At 38.8% G+C, this 17328-nt stretch overlaps 1 protein-coding gene across 1 annotated transcript in view; it reads right to left on the bottom strand.

Moving 5' to 3' along the window:
- COL9A1 (collagen type IX alpha 1 chain) overlaps positions 1-17328 on the bottom strand; it is a 90953-nt gene that overhangs the window by 21198 nt on the left and 52427 nt on the right. Inside the window, exons 26-33 of the mRNA XM_070418309.1 lie at positions 16410-16454; positions 15299-15352; positions 15142-15195; positions 4400-4453; positions 3709-3780; positions 3144-3179; positions 1926-1970; positions 358-390 (exon numbers count right to left, since the gene is read on the bottom strand). Of these exons, the coding sequence (XP_070274410.1) occupies positions 358-390; positions 1926-1970; positions 3144-3179; positions 3709-3780; positions 4400-4453; positions 15142-15195; positions 15299-15352; positions 16410-16454 (393 nt within the window). The remainder of the gene's footprint in view (positions 1-357; positions 391-1925; positions 1971-3143; positions 3180-3708; positions 3781-4399; positions 4454-15141; positions 15196-15298; positions 15353-16409; positions 16455-17328) is intronic.

Here is a 17328-nt window from a genome sequence, read left to right as displayed (position 1 = left end):
TTGTACAACTGCCAACAAAAGTCAATTATACTCTCATCACCGTGAAGCACGAGTCAGTTCTTTAAACATGGCCCATTTGGGGAAGAAATTACCATATAATATATTCATTGAGCCACTTGTAATATGAAAAAAAAAATCCTTTAGAATAGTTAGTTCAATAGGCAGATCTATTTGCTCTGTTGTTTTGTTCTTTGAATTAATCCACTACTTAACGAATACATTTAGACATTCATTTCCTTGAAGATAAGTCCATTAAGAATTGAATTTACAGAATGATTTCATAAAGCAAAACATGGCATTTTCTTCAGCATTATTGATATTTTTATATTTTATACCATTACTTTTCATTATACTTACAGTTCCCTTTGGGCCAGGTAATCCTATATCTCCCTAAATCAATAAAACAAAATTATATTATAACAATGTATTCACAAAGATATTATGCTGCTGAAATCTATAGAAAACCGTGAACAGAGATGAACCCTGACACCACAGAAAACCATTAGACTCAAAAGTTGGATTCTACTCCCAGTTTTGCTACTTAACTTTGCAACCCTGTGTGAGCCAGGTAATCTCCCAAATTTGGCTCACTTATCTGTTAAGTAACAGGGTTGAATCAGAGCTATCCAAGGCTCCATCCAGATCTAAAATGCTAGGTGGTGAGAATTTAAAATGTTAAAAGATATTAAACTAGCATTCTGTTATAAAACCTAATAGGCATTTAAACCTGATGACTTTGTTTTTCAAACTCTAACAATATTTTAAAATGTATCCCAAAAGTCTATCAAGCCAAAAATGCATATTTTAGGCAAAAAAAAAAAAACCCTTAAAAATCATCTCCCACCACCAAGTCTAGATATGAATGCAACTCAAGTTTTAGCACATCAGTTCATCTCCACTACCAAACAGATGATTTAAAACATCCTCTTAGTACATAAAATGAACAATTCTAACAGAAAACTAAAACAGAAACAATTATTTGTGGAACTTGTTTAATAGTTAGGAAGCTTTGCCTAATTCAGATGTTACATTTATACTAACTCTAAATCCTTAAAATCTGAATAAAAACATTACCAGAATTTTTTCCTGCATTAAAAGCTCTCCAAAACTAATTGATGAGGAATCCATCACCCCCACCCCCAAGGACCAAACATTTTAGCTTCCACACTAGATCACGCTAGACATCGTCAAAACTGTAAGGGATCCAGCTGTCCTGGCAGTAACAATTACTTGTTCTTGTCTTCCTGTGGATATAGCCGCAGGTGGAGATGGAGGTCACCTCTTTGGAGGGTTTTAGAGTACAGAGAATGCCCATGGTCACACTTGTGAGCCACAGCTTTCTAACTATACTAAAACTTTAATGTTGTTGTTGTGTGTTTTTTTTCATGAAAGGCAATATTCACAGACTTTCTATAGTCACATAAGAATCCCGGCCAGCATGGCTCAGCACTTGAGGGGGCTTGATCCCGAGTGTGGAGCGTGCAGGAGGCAGCCAATCAATTATTCGCTCTCATCATTGATGCTTCTATCTCTCTCCCTCTCCCTTCCATTCTGAAATCAAATATATATATATATATATATATATATATATATATATATATATCCATGAACAGGGTAAATATATATATTTACCCTGAATGTCTATATGTAAACTCACATGAGAATTCACCATGTCTAAGGGAATGGGAATACTTTGTTCTCCAAAGGTTTAAGGCTCGGTCTATCACCATCTAGGTGTTTCCCCTCTGCCTTACTTGATCTTGACTGTAATCTTGTAAAGTCATTTGTTACAATGTATAAGAAACATCTTAACTTTTAAAGAAGACAAAAAAGATAAGATGGGCAGAGAAAAGGAAAAATATATGTTGTAATACAGTTTGAAATCAGTAAGTCTCCATCATTAGCCAGAAAAAAAAATGTCTTACAAGTTCACCCCTTTCTCCTGCTTCACCTTCTTCACCAGAGGCACCCTAAAAATTAAGTCACATTTGAAATTTAAAAGTCACATTTGAAAATTCTTAGCCCCCCGGCTCAGTCAACATTGATGAGCATTCATAAATGGCCACACTGCTTCCAGGGTCGTGCAGAAATACAAAATGCTCTCAGTGGCTTTCCAATCTAGCTGTCGGTGGCCAGGCCAAATCTGAAAATGGCCTAGCCTGGCCAGAGTGGCTCAGTTGTTTGAGTGTCATCCTATGCACCAAAAGGTTGCTGATTGGATTCCCAGTCAGGGCACATACCTAGGTTGGGGGTTTAATACCCTGATAGGACATGTACGGAAGACAACTGATTGATGTTTCTCTCTCACACTGATCTCTCTCTCTCTCTCTCTCTCTCTCTTTCTCTCTCTCTCCCCATCCCCCTCCCTCCTTGCCTCCCTGCCTCCCCCTTCCTCTCTCTAAGCATGTCCTTGGGCAAAGATTAAAAATTAGTTAATTAATGAATTAATTTAATTTAATGGCCGAGACAGGTGGGTACTGGAAATATTGAGGGGAGCATTTTGTAAAGTATATGATTGTCTACCCACTATGCTGTACACCTAAAACTAATACAAAATAATATTGAATGTAAACTGTAATTGAAAAATAAAATTTAAAAGAATCCATATGTGAGAAGAAAACAAAAAGAAAGTGGCCTAGAGAAAAGCCAGAAGGTGAGGCCGAGTTTCTGCTAAAATTAAGGATTACTGAGTATATTCAGCAATCTTATAATTAGGTAATCTTTGACAAAGGGCTCTTACAGTACGAAAAGATCTCCAGAGAAAGGACTGGTTCTAATTCATATGCATAGTTTATTTGCTAATTCCTTGACACAGAGAAACTTAAAACATTATAACATGACTATGGAAGGCTTCATCAGAATAAACCAATTCGGTGAAAGAGAAAGGCAGGGCCACTTTTTTCAAAGGAAGGAGAATGTGTAGCCCTGGAGGCGGAGCCATCATTAGCTCCAGCTTATTAAAACAGTGAATAAGGCTACAGGCCAAACTAAACTCTAGGTTTCACTCACGGTGAAACACATTGAGAAAAACTACTGGCCTCCAACATTTTAATTACACCCATAAACCAGCGGGTGCCCTCTGCTGGTCGAGCATAGTCATGCACATTCAACCCTGCATTTTATACCATTCAAATAGGACCTACCTGTTCACCCTTTGGACCAGGTTCACCCACTACACCCTGTAATGCATAAAATATAATACTTTTTCAGTATTTTAAGATTTTTATCTATGTAATTTGAAATGAATCAACCCCCTTTATTGGGCTGGTGGATAAGCACAAATACAAATATTGTGAAAGAAAACATCTCCCTCTCTCACCACCTAACAAGAGTCATGTAAGACCTAGAGAAACACACCACTGTCCTACCCAGGGCGTTGGGGCAACTTGGGGCATTCTTTGATCCCATTTATGTACAACTTGACTAGTAAGAATGTAAATTCAGAACTAAATAGAGAGCATGATTACAACAGAAATTTTTACTTTCCTCCGTTTTTTCCCCCTCCTGATAAATTATCATATTAATAGGTTTTTTTGGCTTCTTAATCTCAACTCTCAGTAATTTCAAAAACCTTTCTTGATAGCTCTCTGTGATAAATTCTAGAAAATTTAGAACTTTCTAAAAGCAAAGCCAAAAGCAAGACTGGTTTCTCGGCATAGTAGGAATCCCTTCCAAATAAGGGACCTTTTGGAGGACTAGAAAGCTTACCCTGTCACCTTTCATTCCAGGAAGTCCGGGGGGGCCAGGCAAGCCAGGGAGGCCAGGGCTGCCAGGAGAACCCTGAAAAGCAAACACCATGTCCCCAGATCACTGTTACTGCAACACGGAAAGCACACAGGCCCTGGGTGTGTTGACGCCTGTCTAAAATTAATGAGCTGTGTGGTTGGTTTCACTCTCTTCCTCACATTTGCCTCTCTCCCACATTCGAGGGAGAAGAGAGACCAACTCCCCCACCCCCCCCCTCTGTCCCACCTCTGAGCTCCTCATTCCCCAGTTTGCACTCCTTCCCAACAGTGGGCTCTTTGAGTCTCTAGCCCCTGCCAGGGCACTGCTCCTCTTGCTGTGTAAACAAGCACAGCTGGAGGAGGAAAAGGCGGCATTCAGCACAGTTCTCTTCCATTCCAAGAACAACCAGGGGCCAAATGTAGCAACTGATGTCTCTCCCGGTTTTAAAATGTATGCTTCCAACCACACTGATTAAAATGCCCTCGGAGGGTATTTCAAATCTAGTTTGAAATTACTCATTTACTTTTTGCACATCTTCACATAACAATGAAAATCAAGAAAGGATGGTTAAATTGCCCTTTGTAAATCGTTTTTCTCTCCTTGCTTAGTTTTTGAAATGCATCATGTTTTGTGCGAAGCAAATGAACTGCTGGAGGCTGAAAGCATGACTTACCAGTTTACCTGGCAGGCCTGGGGGTCCCATGGGTCCTACCTCGCCTCTGCTGCCCTGGAAAAGCACAAGGAGATTGTCTGCTGGATCGTTCGCCAACATTCAAATGCTTAATTACCATGCCGATAAAACAATATCCTACCAAGGGTTCTGTTTAAATATGTCATTAAAGTATTCACATCTTCGACTGAAGGCAGACACCTTTGTATAAAATGCCTCCGCCTCCTCAGTGTTCATCCCTCGGCGAATGTCATCAATGCTGTTCATTGTGCTTACAGACCATTAGAAATAACTGATACATCTGCATGAAATGCACTCAGTCATTTTCAGCATCTAAATCACCACCTAACTTATGCTAATGGCTCTTTATGTACACGTTTTATCTCCTCATTTAGACGATGCGTTCCTGAGGTGTAGGTACTTTACTTTTGAATTCCACACAATGACTAAAACTCAGAGTAAACAGTACATTTTAAAGCAATATCTGGCAAATGACCTTGAACCTAAAAAGAGTGAAAAAGAGACAAAGACAGAAAAGTGTGCCTTTAAATTACTATTGCAACTTTGAAAAGACATAGACCGTAGAAATTTATAGTTTCTGAAATTAAAAATTCTTTGCTCTACTCATGTCTGAAATGTGTCTTAAAAGATTAAACACTTTGAAAAGTACAATTTATAATGAAGATACACCAAAAGCAGCACACTAATTTCATTTTCTGAGCCAATTTAGATTTTTATTTGAAACATTAGGAACTTTGAGGAGACACAGGAACTCTTCCATTTCTTTCCCTGAGAACTTCATACGGTTTTATGCAGTCTGATAAAAGCTTGTTTTATTTCTAAGCATGTTGAACTAAGCTGAACACTGAGGTTATTAGATAAATAATCAATGGACAGTGTTTTAAAAATGAAAGTTTGTTTTTCTTTAAAATGGCATGACAATTTCATATTAATGTTTAATATTTGTAAATGCTTCTGATAAGATTATCCCGATCTGACCCATATGCTATTCATTCATCTATAAGTTGAACAAGGTGTCAGGATCCATAAACCTACTGTATTTTCAATTTCTCTAAAGGAGTTAAGAAATATTTGCCAAATTACAGGTTTCTAGCTATGAGGTATTATTTTGTGGCAGCAATTTCATATGACTTATAGGCGATTTAAATGAAATCTTCTTAAATACTTTCCAAAATTTTTTCTTTTCTTTAATCCTTACCCGAGGATAAAATCAATCTTTTTATTGATTTTGAGGTGGGGGGGGGGGGGGGGAGACAGACAGACAGACATCAATTAGTTGCCTCTGTACGCACCCCTACCATGGATCAAACCCATAACCTAGATATGTGCCCTGACCAGGAATTGAACCCAGCACCTTTTGGTGTACAGGACGACACTCCAACCAATTTAGCCATCCTGCCAGGGCAAATACTTTCCAAAACTTTTATATAAGCAACCTGACTAGTGTATGAGTTTGGATAACACATTGGTCCTTAACCATGTAAAAAGCTTGGAAGCCAGAGACAGTGCCTATGATATAAGTCTAAACGAAAACCAGTCACTGTGATAGATTCTTCTATTCATCTATAAATAGAAAATTAGGTTCCAGCCGTTAATTTGGCCCAGCACTTCAAAGTTTAAGACAGATTTTCTTCAGCATATCTGCTCTTTTGGCATTTTCAAATAATTTCTGAACTGCATCATGATTGAGATCCTAAATGTCATTGGGCTAACCTGACTTTAATTCACAGAACAATTAGTAGTCATCGGTGGGGAAAATAATTAATCACATCAGAAGGGGAGAACTCAGCTCTTGACACAACCTCAAGCATTCACTTCTAAATAAATGAGCCATTATGCCATCTTACCCAAAATAAAGATGATGAATATAATACCTTTTTTCTCTTTCACAATGAAAGGGCTAAATCAAAATAAAGGATTGTATAACCTTTCATTTATGATTGGAGAGATTAATTATGTTTCCAATCAAAGACAAGGATTTTCTCTGCTGAAATCTTACTTTCTCTATCTTTGGTGAGCTCTTATTAGTCAGTTCATAAATATTTTCAACCACTGGCAGGCCCTTAGTAATACATATGAGTGGCTCAGAACCCTAGTGTAGACAGCCTGCTCTGCTGAACTTGTGTACACATGAAAGTCCAACACACTTAGGACCAGGGGAAGGATCAGTGAGATTATGGGCATTTACTCCTCTGTTGCTGCACATTTAGCATATGGTTCCTCTTTTGTATTTCACTTCCATCCTATAAATCCTTGGCCATTCTAAACATACTTATTTCTATGCAAATCATCTCACTGTGGGGAAAAAAGTAGTGATTGTTTTTACAACAATGACCAAACAGCTACAAACAAAGTGTTAGGGCAAGATTTTCTAATGGCCATACTTAACATTTCTAGGTATTCCAAAAACATGCATGATCTTTCTCCAAGTTCTGGAATTTCACCTGTAACTAAGACGAACATGAATAATCAAGATATACACAGTAATCTCTAAAAAGATAGAGTAAACTAAACACATTCTGCAGAGAGCAATTAACCTTGACCTGGTAACCACAAGTGTGCTAAATAAATGCTAAATCTCCTACATTTCAACAGCTGTGATGATAAACACATTCTCAGATGAGGGTGAGGGAGGCTGGTAGGGAAATGGTTATTCTGTCCAGTGGCTAATATCTACACACCCCATGACAGTAAGAGTTATAACCTTTTTTATTAGAGAATTGAAGAAACCAGGAGGGAAAAAGCAAAATCCTACCATTAAAAATGTAAGCACCATAATAAAAGGCTATAATTTGCTCTTGGATGTTCTGTGCCACCACATACTAGTATATCTCTGACATGTTCAGACACATCAGCCAGTTCATCCCTCCTTAAGAAGCCAAGCAAGGCTGTAAAAAAAAAAGATTCAGGTCCTCAATCAGTGATTCCTGATTTTGGCTGTGCATCAAATCCGGAGGGCTTTTTAGAAATGTATTTCACTGGATATCTTCCACCAGTTCCTCTCCTCATCCCCCCTCATATTCCACCCTTCTCCCCCAGATTCTGATCCTGTAGGCTTGGGGTAAAACTTAAGAATCTGTTTGGGCTTACGTTATGTTTGTCTGTCTTTACGAGGCTTTACTTAGACTTTTGATAAATGCTCACTACAAAAGTTCTATAAATACTAAAATTTGTTAAATATGTCTTGTACCACTGGAATCTGGCAAGCTAACTTCCAATAACAACCATCCTGTGGAGCCTTGACTTGAGCAGGGAGGCATTTGAGGGTAGAGGTGAGGTGCGGACATTGCCAGGCCTGAAGTCTGGCTCCCCGGCATCAGCTAACGCCTGGCACACAGCCAATCTCTTTGTGCCTGGGTTTCCTCATCTAGAAAGTGGGGATTAAAAGCAGTACCTATCAGAGAGGATTGATGAGATGCATGGAGCACTTAGAACAGTGTCTGGCTCATAGGACGTTTACAGAAGTGTTATTATTTTTATCCATGTTTTTATCCAAAGACAAAAAAACAGTCAAAAAATTTTAATTGAATGTTTGATTATATGTTTTTTGCCTTTCAACTCTCCCATGTTTCTTTAAAAGCACAAGTTTTGCTTGGACAAAATGAGTCTCTGGTCCTCATTTCTCGAGTTTCTGTTAAGATCATGGATTAGTAGGAGGGCACTTTCTTTAGAAGCAAGCACAGCCGGTTTGGCTCAATGGATAGAGCATTGGCCTGCGGACTCAAGGGTCCCAGGTTCGATTCCGGTCAAAGGCATGTACCTTGATTGCGGGCACATCCCCAGTAGGGAGTGTGCAGGAGGCAGCTAATCGATGTTTCTCTCTCATCGATGTTTCTAACTCTCTATCCCTCTCCCTTCCTCTCTGTAAAAAATCAATAAAATATATATATACAAAAAAAAGAAGCAAGCACAGAAGATCCTCACTTAACATCACCAATAGGTTCTGCAATTTTAGGTGAAGCAATGTATAATAAAAGGATATTTACAATAGGCTAATTGATATGAACGAGAGTTAAGTTCCTATGGTATCTCATCAATGTTATGAGGAAATGATGTTGAATAAACTGTTGTTATTTGAAGACTCGCTATAGTGGGAGCTACTCAGAAATACTCATTTCAATAAATACAGAAAAGTAATTCTATTTGGAAGTCTCCCTTTTAAAAAAAAAATGCAACTACTAGACTTTTAAAATAATGCAGAAAAATACTTGCATTGTCATAATTATTTTACCCCCCAAAAATGGATTTTTATTTCATTGTACTCTAGACTGTGATGGTGATTGTATTTGCCTGATTACCCAAAATGCTAACTAGCTGAAGGATAAACATTATCCTTAATACCTTGCCAATTTTAGAAATGGAATATATAAATTACTATACTAAGTGCTTCTCTTTGGCAAAAAGAATGCTGATTAAGCCAGAAGGTCAATTATAATTTCTATCAATTGTTGCTTTTACATACCATTTACATATTAACTTCAAAAAATCTCATTTTACATTAGTCCTACCACAATAATACTTTTTAGGTTTGCCACTATGATATTTTTAAATCTATTCAGTTTCACAAAACTATATAGTTTCAGTTTTTCTCTAGTGTAGGTTTAAATATCGCCTCATGCACAGAGGTAGATAAAAATCTGTCTAAACTATAACTATCACAGTTGTTTCATAAATTGTTGACAGGGGTAACATTCCGGGCTCTGGGTAGGATAACAACTTAAATCACTCAACAACATACCCTATGGGGACCTCTGTGCTTGAGGCTATTGATAATAGGGTAGGGGAGGCACTTTAAGAAACATAATTCACCTAAGAAAGAAGAACAAAGTAGGAGGGATCTCAATACCAGATATCAAGCTGTATTACAAAGCCACTGTTCTCAAAACTGCCTGGTACTGGCACAAGAACAGACATATAGACCAATGAAATACAATAGAGAACCCAGAAATCAACCCAAACCACAATCATCTGTTAATATTTGACAAAGGAGGCAAGAACATACAATGGAATCAAAACAGTCTCTTCAATAAATGGTGTTGGGAAAATTGGTCAGATACATGTAAAAAAATTAAACTAGACCACCAACTTACACCATACACAAAAATAAACTAAAAATGGATAAAGGACTTAAACATAAGATGGGAAACCATAAGAATCTTAGAGGAATCCACAGGCAGCAAAATCTCGGACATATGCCAAAGCAATATCTTCACTGATACAGCTCCTAGGGCAATGGAAACTAAAGAGAAAATAAACAAATGGACTACATCAAAATAAAAAGCTTCTACACAGCAAAAGAAACCATCAACAAAATAACAAGAATGTCCACTGCATGGGAGAACATATTTGCCAATGTTATCACTGATAAGGGTTTAATCTCCAATGTTTACAGGGAACTCATACAACTTAACAAAAGGAAGATAAACAACCCAATCAAAAATTGGGCAATGGACCTAAATAGATACTTTTCAAAAGAGGACATAAGGAAGGCCAAGAGACATATGAAAAGATGCTCAAAGTCACTAATCATCCAAGAGATGCAAATCAAAACGACAATGAGGTACCATCTCACACCTGTAAGAATGGCTATCATCAACAAATCAACAAATGACAAGTGCTGGTGAGGATGTGGAGAAAAAGGAACACTTGTGCACTGCTGGTGGGAATGCAGACTGGTGCAGCCACTATGGAAGACAGTATGGGGTTTCCTCAAAAAACTAAAAATGGAACTGCCATTTGACCCAGTGATCCCACTTCTAGGAATATATCCCAAGAAACCAGAAACACCAATCAGAAAGGATATATGCACCCCTATGTTCATAGCAGCACAATTCACCATAGCTAAGATTTGGAATCAGCCTAAGTGCCCATCAGCAGATGAGTGGATTAAAAAACTGTGGTACATCTACACAATGGAATACTATGCTGAGGTAAAAAAAGAAGGAATTCTTAACATTTGCAACAGCATGGATGGAACTGGAGAGCATTATGCTAAGTGATATAAGTTAATCGGAGAAAGATAAATATCACATGATCTCACTCATTTGTGGAATATAATGAAGAAAATAAACTGATGAACAAAAACAGATCCTGAGACAGAGAAGCATCAATCAGACCTCAGAGGGAAGGCAGGGGAGAGTGGAAGTAAGGGGGAGAGGTCAACCAAAGGACTTGTATGCATGCATATAAGCCTAACCAATGGACACAGACACCAGGGTGGTGAGGGCATGAGCAGAGGGGGAAAGGGGGGAAATGGGGGAATAAGGACACTTATGTAACACCTTAATTAATAAAGAAAAAAAAGGAAACATGATTCAGGTTTCCCCAGGAGTATATAATCTTCAGAAAACTGGAAGGAGACCAGCATGGCACTCCTCCCATTAAGAATCATGAGAATCATGAGATCAGAACTGGCCCTTGCTCATTCTGAGAGGCCTGGAAGAGGGAAAGGGACCAGTAACCACATCACGGTAGGACCAAACCAGAGGCCCCAACCACTTGCCTGCTCCACACCAGGAGCCACCCAGACCCAGTTATAAACCAAGTGACGTGCCATGGTGAGAGCCAGAAGCTTGGTCCAAGTGGTAAAGGTACATGCTCACATATAACCACCGGAGATGCCAAAAAACGTCAATATCTTTTGCTGTAGTATTGGCAAAAGCTAATGGAACAATGATGGGGGGAGGGGGAAATACCACTTAATTTCAAAGACGGGTTCCAATGAGCTCTGATCCATTAGCAGAGCACATTAGAAATGGGTTTTCATTCCTTCTACTCAGAGTCTCAGTGTGAGATTTGCAAGAAAGACTGATCCGACTTGTGAGGACTAGTTGAAAATGTGTGAACTTGTCTATGAAACTAAATTTAATGATGTAAAATGAAAGAACAAATGTATCTTTCAGCAAGGAGATTTGGTGTAGAAGCTCTGCTCCAGAACTGGAATATTTATAACCTCTCATGACACTCCTGAAAAATTTATAGCAGGTGAGAAGTCAATTATTACATAAGCAGCATAGCAAGATTTATGATACCTCCAATTCGGCTCTTTTCAAGAAATATTTACTACTTTATGGCAGACCCTGAGTAAAGAGATGTAAGATACAGAAGGTGGGTCAGACGCGTCCCCGCCTTCCGGCAGTTTCCACAGCGTGGGGTGGAAATGGCCGAGGGTGACGGGGTTCAGGATAAGGAGAGGTCACTCCTCTCTGGGGGACAGGGCACAATCAGAGATAATTTCATGGTGGAACTCACATTTCAGTTACACCTCAGAAGGCACATGGGAAGTTGAGCTGAGAAATGGAGAAGAAAGGTGTAACAGAAGAAAGCAGGCAGGGTGGGGAAGTGCAGAGAGTACCGGGCAATTAGCATGGACTTGAGCACAGGCTCTGAGCAAGGCAGAAATGCAAGTAAAACCCAGACATAAGCAGATGGTTTAGGTCAGTGGTCGGCAAACTCATTAGTCAACAGAGCCAAATATCAACAGTACAACGATTGAAATTTCTTTTGGGAGCCAAATTTTTTAAACTTAAACTATATAGGTAGGTACATTGTTATTAACTTAATTAGGGTACTTCTAAGGCTTAGGAAGAGCCACACTCAAGGGGCCAAAGAGCCGCATGTGGCTCGCGAGCCACAGTTTGCCGACCACGGGTTTAAGCTGTTGACTTTCTGTTACTTTCAGGGGAGATGCATTAACGACTTTTAAGTGAAGGGATGATGGAAGCTGCGCTTTGGGAAGACCAGCAGCAGGGTGGTGTGTGCAGACTTGGAGTGCTGCCATTCCCCGGGCCTTCGGAATTGTGTTTGGCATTTTTGTTTGTTCCATGACTGTGGGGACACTACTGGAATTGTACAGTGGAGGTTAGAGATGCAGACACCCTGCAATGTGCAAGAGTCCTGGAGAACAAAGACCCATCCCAGCCATAATACCAAGTACCCTGTTGGGAGACACTGGGAGATGAAGGAAAGACTGGAGCTGAGAAGGCCAATCAGGAGACGACGGAAATAATCCCACCAGCATGGAATGATCTGAGCCAGGGTGGTAAAGGAGGGCTAAGAAAGGAAGAGTGGAATATAAGAGAGCTCAGAAAAGGAGGCAGTAGAAGCAAAAGGTCCTACTGGACATAGGAAATGTGAAGACGAACACCAAAGCTTTGAGCCTCAGTGACAGGAACAATTTAGACTCACAGAAACACAAAAATCAAAACCTTAAACCTTGCACAGGATAATTTCCTCTGGGATCTACCGCTCCCACATAAGAATATTAAACACACACACACACACCACCTTGCCTCCTTCTGCAGTTCTGCCTCTCATTCCTTGCTTTATACATCCTGTGGCACTTTACTGGTGATGGGCCTGACCCTCTCTCCCTGTATCAGTTTTTGTGTCAGTGCATGGTGCTGGCACACAGCAGATGCTCCTCGATGCAGTTTTCCGCTCTATCAAGTGAAAACTAGACATAATAGTCAATATTCTCAAAGTTCCAGTGCCCTCTCCCACACTGTTAAGTCATTCCAAACCAGTCACATAGCATCTTCATCACTGTGGAAGTGTGACCTAGCCGTAACTTCATTGCTTTGACAGTCTAATGGAAGTATTTTAACTAGATATTCACAGGCTCCGAGCAAGAGAGAAGGAAAGGGTAAGTGAGGAGTGAGAGAGCAAGGAGCACGGTGAGGAGCAGGAGCTGGTTTCGGTGGCTGCAGGGGAACTTATGGAAACCACCTGGTAGAGGTCAGTTGACAAGTATCTGTGAGAAGGGAGAGCACTCACATGTCACAAGACTCCTGGAATATTTCACTTTCCTAAAGCATGAAAATCCTAATTCATCATGCTCAAGAAACGCTTTAAGAGAAATAAGTAACAATGATTGAAAATGTTTCTGTTTTCCCAGTTGGGGTTCTTTTTCTTGCCCAGCAGGCTTTCAAAAAAAAGAACTTAGAACAGGGGTGGGCAACCTCTGGCACGCATGCCAAACATGGCACACCAGTAACTTTTGCTGACACGAGAAACCCTCTCTTATAATCTTCCATTTACAATTTTTTTCTTAATATCGACTTTTTTATTTTTCAGATAAATTCAGTGTAGGTGCATCTTAGATAAATAAATAATTTTACATAACAAGTTATCTTAAAGACCATGGATTGACGAGAGAGGGGAAGAGCAATTTCTATGCCTCTGCCTTAACTCTCCCTGCCTTCCTAGATCGGACCAGTGTTTTGGTTTCATCCACATACGCTTGTGAATCTTTGTTCTCAGTGATGAATTTTATTAAGTCTCGTAATAGGAGTAGCCTGACGGATTAAAGTAGTAGCTCGTGCATATCTCTGAAGGTCACGAAATATAAACCTGATGTAAAATCTCTGTCATCAGTGATGCAGCAGCAAAATCCCACTGATAATATCGAAAGGAGTCATAAAGTTTTCTGTCAGACTATCAGTGTACATGTATACATTAAAAAATAAATGTATTTTTCATCATCATATACTGTGTTTTTGTCACTCTAATGAATTTTATTATTTCTTTAAGGTTCTTCACATACATACACCTTAAGAGATATCAAGTAGGTGTAACATGTTCTCAAAAAATTAGGGTTGGCACACAGAAGAATTTTGAGTCAGAGATTTTGCTGATTTTGACGCACTCACAAAAAGGTTGCCCACCCCTGACTTAGAAGGTCAGAGAGAATTTTTTAAAGTTAAATTGAAATGTATAACATTTAATTTCCTAATCTGTTTCTCTCTGAGGGTTAAATTGTATCTATTTAGAATATATACATTGTATATTTGCTGCAACATAGATATTTGCAAACTCACACTGAAAGAAGTCTGCCAGTTTCTCAAAAGATTAAACATGAGTGACCACATGACCCAGCAATTCTAATCCTAGTTATGTATTCAAGAGAAATGAAAATAAATATCTAAACAAAAACTTGTAGAAAAATATTCATAGCAACATTATTCATAATGGCCAAAAAGTAGAACTAACCCAAATGTCCATCAATGAATGAATGGATGAATAAAATGGTATATCAATACAATTGAATAATACTGAACAATAAAAATGAAGTATTGATACATCATGCAACATAGATGAGCTTAAAAACATGCAAAATGAGAGAAGCCAATCATTTAAAAACCCACATATTGCATAATTCTATTTATATGAAATTTCCAGAACAGGCAAATCTTTAGAGGTAGAAACTAGATTAGCCTAGGGCTGAGAGGATTAGGGGGAAAGTTGAATGACTATAAGTGAATACAGTTTCTTTTGGGGGGGTGATAAAAATGTCTTGAAATGTACTGTGACAATGGCTGCACAATTCTATAAATATACTAAAAATCAATTATATGCTTTAACTGGGTGAATTATATAGTATATGAATTCTCTCTTGATTTAGTTTTTTATCACCCTAAAATATTTCCTTAACATGAGATGAGAGCAGAAAAGGTTGTCATGCTTTTTTTAAATAGTTCATTTTTGTTTCCACTTTCTCAAAACACAAGCACATTGTAGTTCTAAATAGCTTTCCCATTTCATTGTCCATATAGACTAGCACATGCTCAAACATCAGGAGGCATTGGTGGATGGATGGATGGATGGATGGATGGATGGATGGATGAATGAATGAATGGACGAACGAACGAAAAGGTTGCCCACCGCTGACTTAGAAGGTCAGAGAGAAGGCCCTTTGGGAGGGTCTTTAGGAAAGGAATACTCACAGGAAGCCCCCGGGGTCCTCGGGGTCCCACCTCTCCTGGAGGCCCCTGTTGGCCCTGTTATGAGGAAAGCAGGTAGAGAAAAAGTTAACATTCCCCAATCCTTTGTTTAGTGATTACAACAGGTTATAATGTGTGGGAAGAACTTATGGCATCTTACCGGTTTGCCTGAATTCCCCAATTGGCCAGGTTTCCCTGGAGCACCTGTGTTGCCCTAAAGGTAAAATGCAGCATAATTCAGACAGTAAGTAAGCATAATCATCCATCTGTCTCACCCAGTCCGGGTGTGTCTTACACTTCAACAGCATTAATTTCTCGGTTTTACATTGAGAACGTGGGAGGTTGTACAGTCTCCTTCTTGGTGGATACATCACAGCTCTTTAGATGCAGGATAATGTTTTGTTATTCCCAGAAGTATAGGAAAGGTGTCAAAAATGTCCCAAAAAAATGAAGGTAAAATGTCAAATGTCTTTAGCCTGACAAGAATATGAGAGCATTTTTCTTTATTTACTATATTAACTATATGTCTTTCCTCTACCATTTTCACCTCCAATATACCTCTTTGAGCCCTTTACCTGACAATGACATTTGAATAATTATAAACACTTATAATTAAAAATGTCAACAAGAGGAAATATGAGAGAATGTGCTTTTGAGAAACCCTCCCAGCAAGCTCTAGGGAAGACACAGTTCTGGGGACACCACCTCCCCATTCATCTCTCACCATCCGTTTTCAAGGCACATCTCTGATCAGCACACTGTGGACCAATATGATTGGAGGGCTATAGCCATGTGATCTAATAGTATCCAATTTCTACATTATTCACATTTTATATATTTTTTTCTTTCACCTATAAAAATAATACATGAATATAAGCACCTGTTGATCAGTCTGTGAACAAGAGATGCCTAACATCTTTTTCAGTGTAAGCTTAACCATCATAATAATATTCTCTGGCATAATTTGTATGGCTTAAAAATGTCTTCCTTTTGTTACTTGTGTAAAACTTATACTAGTCTAAAACTTTCTGTAGCAAAAGATGACACTGTCAAGAAGGCAACTGATCAGCAACACTTTGTCAAAGTATTCTTTCTGCAGCTGGCAAAGAGATTAGCATTTAAAGACTTAAAGTTTTTTAAATTTCTCCTTAGGGTCAAATATAAAATAAAAGGCAGGTTGTAAATATTAAAAATGATAACTAAACATATTAATAAAATAAAGAAGTTTTTTTTAAAAAAAACACATTAATTTAAAAGGCTCACTCTTTTACCTTTTCACCCGCAGTACCCTTTGCACCAGGAATTCCAGGCACACCCTAAAAGAATACAGGCAGAACATAGTTTTAATCACCTTATCTGAGAATCTGTGACGTGCCAAGCCTACTGCACACTGCCCAGGGACTGAGGGAATCACGACAACCTCAAAGATTTAGTGCGAGGAAGATTCTCCTAGTTCTCCAACTCTGAACAATTTAGAAGGTATGACTTTACTGTATCTGGCTTGTTAAGTCTGAACACCCAGAAAGCAAAGCCTACCTCCACACTAGTTATTTTTGAACTTCCATTTTGTCAAGGGGAGCTCTTATCGGCATGATTTCATGTACCAAATAACAAAACAAGGACAGATCGAAAAAAAGTTAAGCTTAAGTTAAAAAAAAAAAAAAAGAATGGCAGGAGACTGCTGGGTCTAATTAAGATTTGATACTATTGGGAGTCCTAATATTCTCTGATTATTTTTAAAGTGTCAGAAAATAAGTTCGAGGCCAGCCCTCGGTATTACCAACTATTCCTTATTAACTTGAAATATTTGCTTCCAAAGAGCCAAGAATACACGTGGTATAATCCACATGAAATTCTAGCCACATTAATGCAGGGAAACACCAATTTGAATAATTCAAAATAGCACATACTCAGAAATGATATCTTATGTCTCATGTTGTTCTTGAGCTTACCCTCAATTGTCTTACAGCTCAAAGCTGCTAACAAAACCTTCAGAGCTGGTTAAAAGTAGGAGAAGGTAATAGATCTAGAGACAGAGTAGCATCGATCAGATGCTCAAACCTCAGAGGGAAGGCAGGGGAGGGTGGGGCTAAGGGGGAGAGATCAACCAAAGGACTTGTATACATGCATATAAGCATAACCAATGGTACAGACACCGGGGGGGGGGGGGGGTGGGGGGGGGGCGATGAG

Source organism: Myotis yumanensis, unplaced genomic scaffold (genome assembly GCF_028538775.1).
Source record: "Myotis yumanensis isolate MYYU_CA2020_CCGP unplaced genomic scaffold, mMyoYum1.0.hap1 SCAF_6, whole genome shotgun sequence".
NCBI lineage: Eukaryota > Metazoa > Chordata > Mammalia > Chiroptera > Vespertilionidae > Myotis > Myotis yumanensis.
Note: the sequence above shows the minus strand (reverse complement) of the source record. Positions and strands in the feature narration are given on the sequence as shown.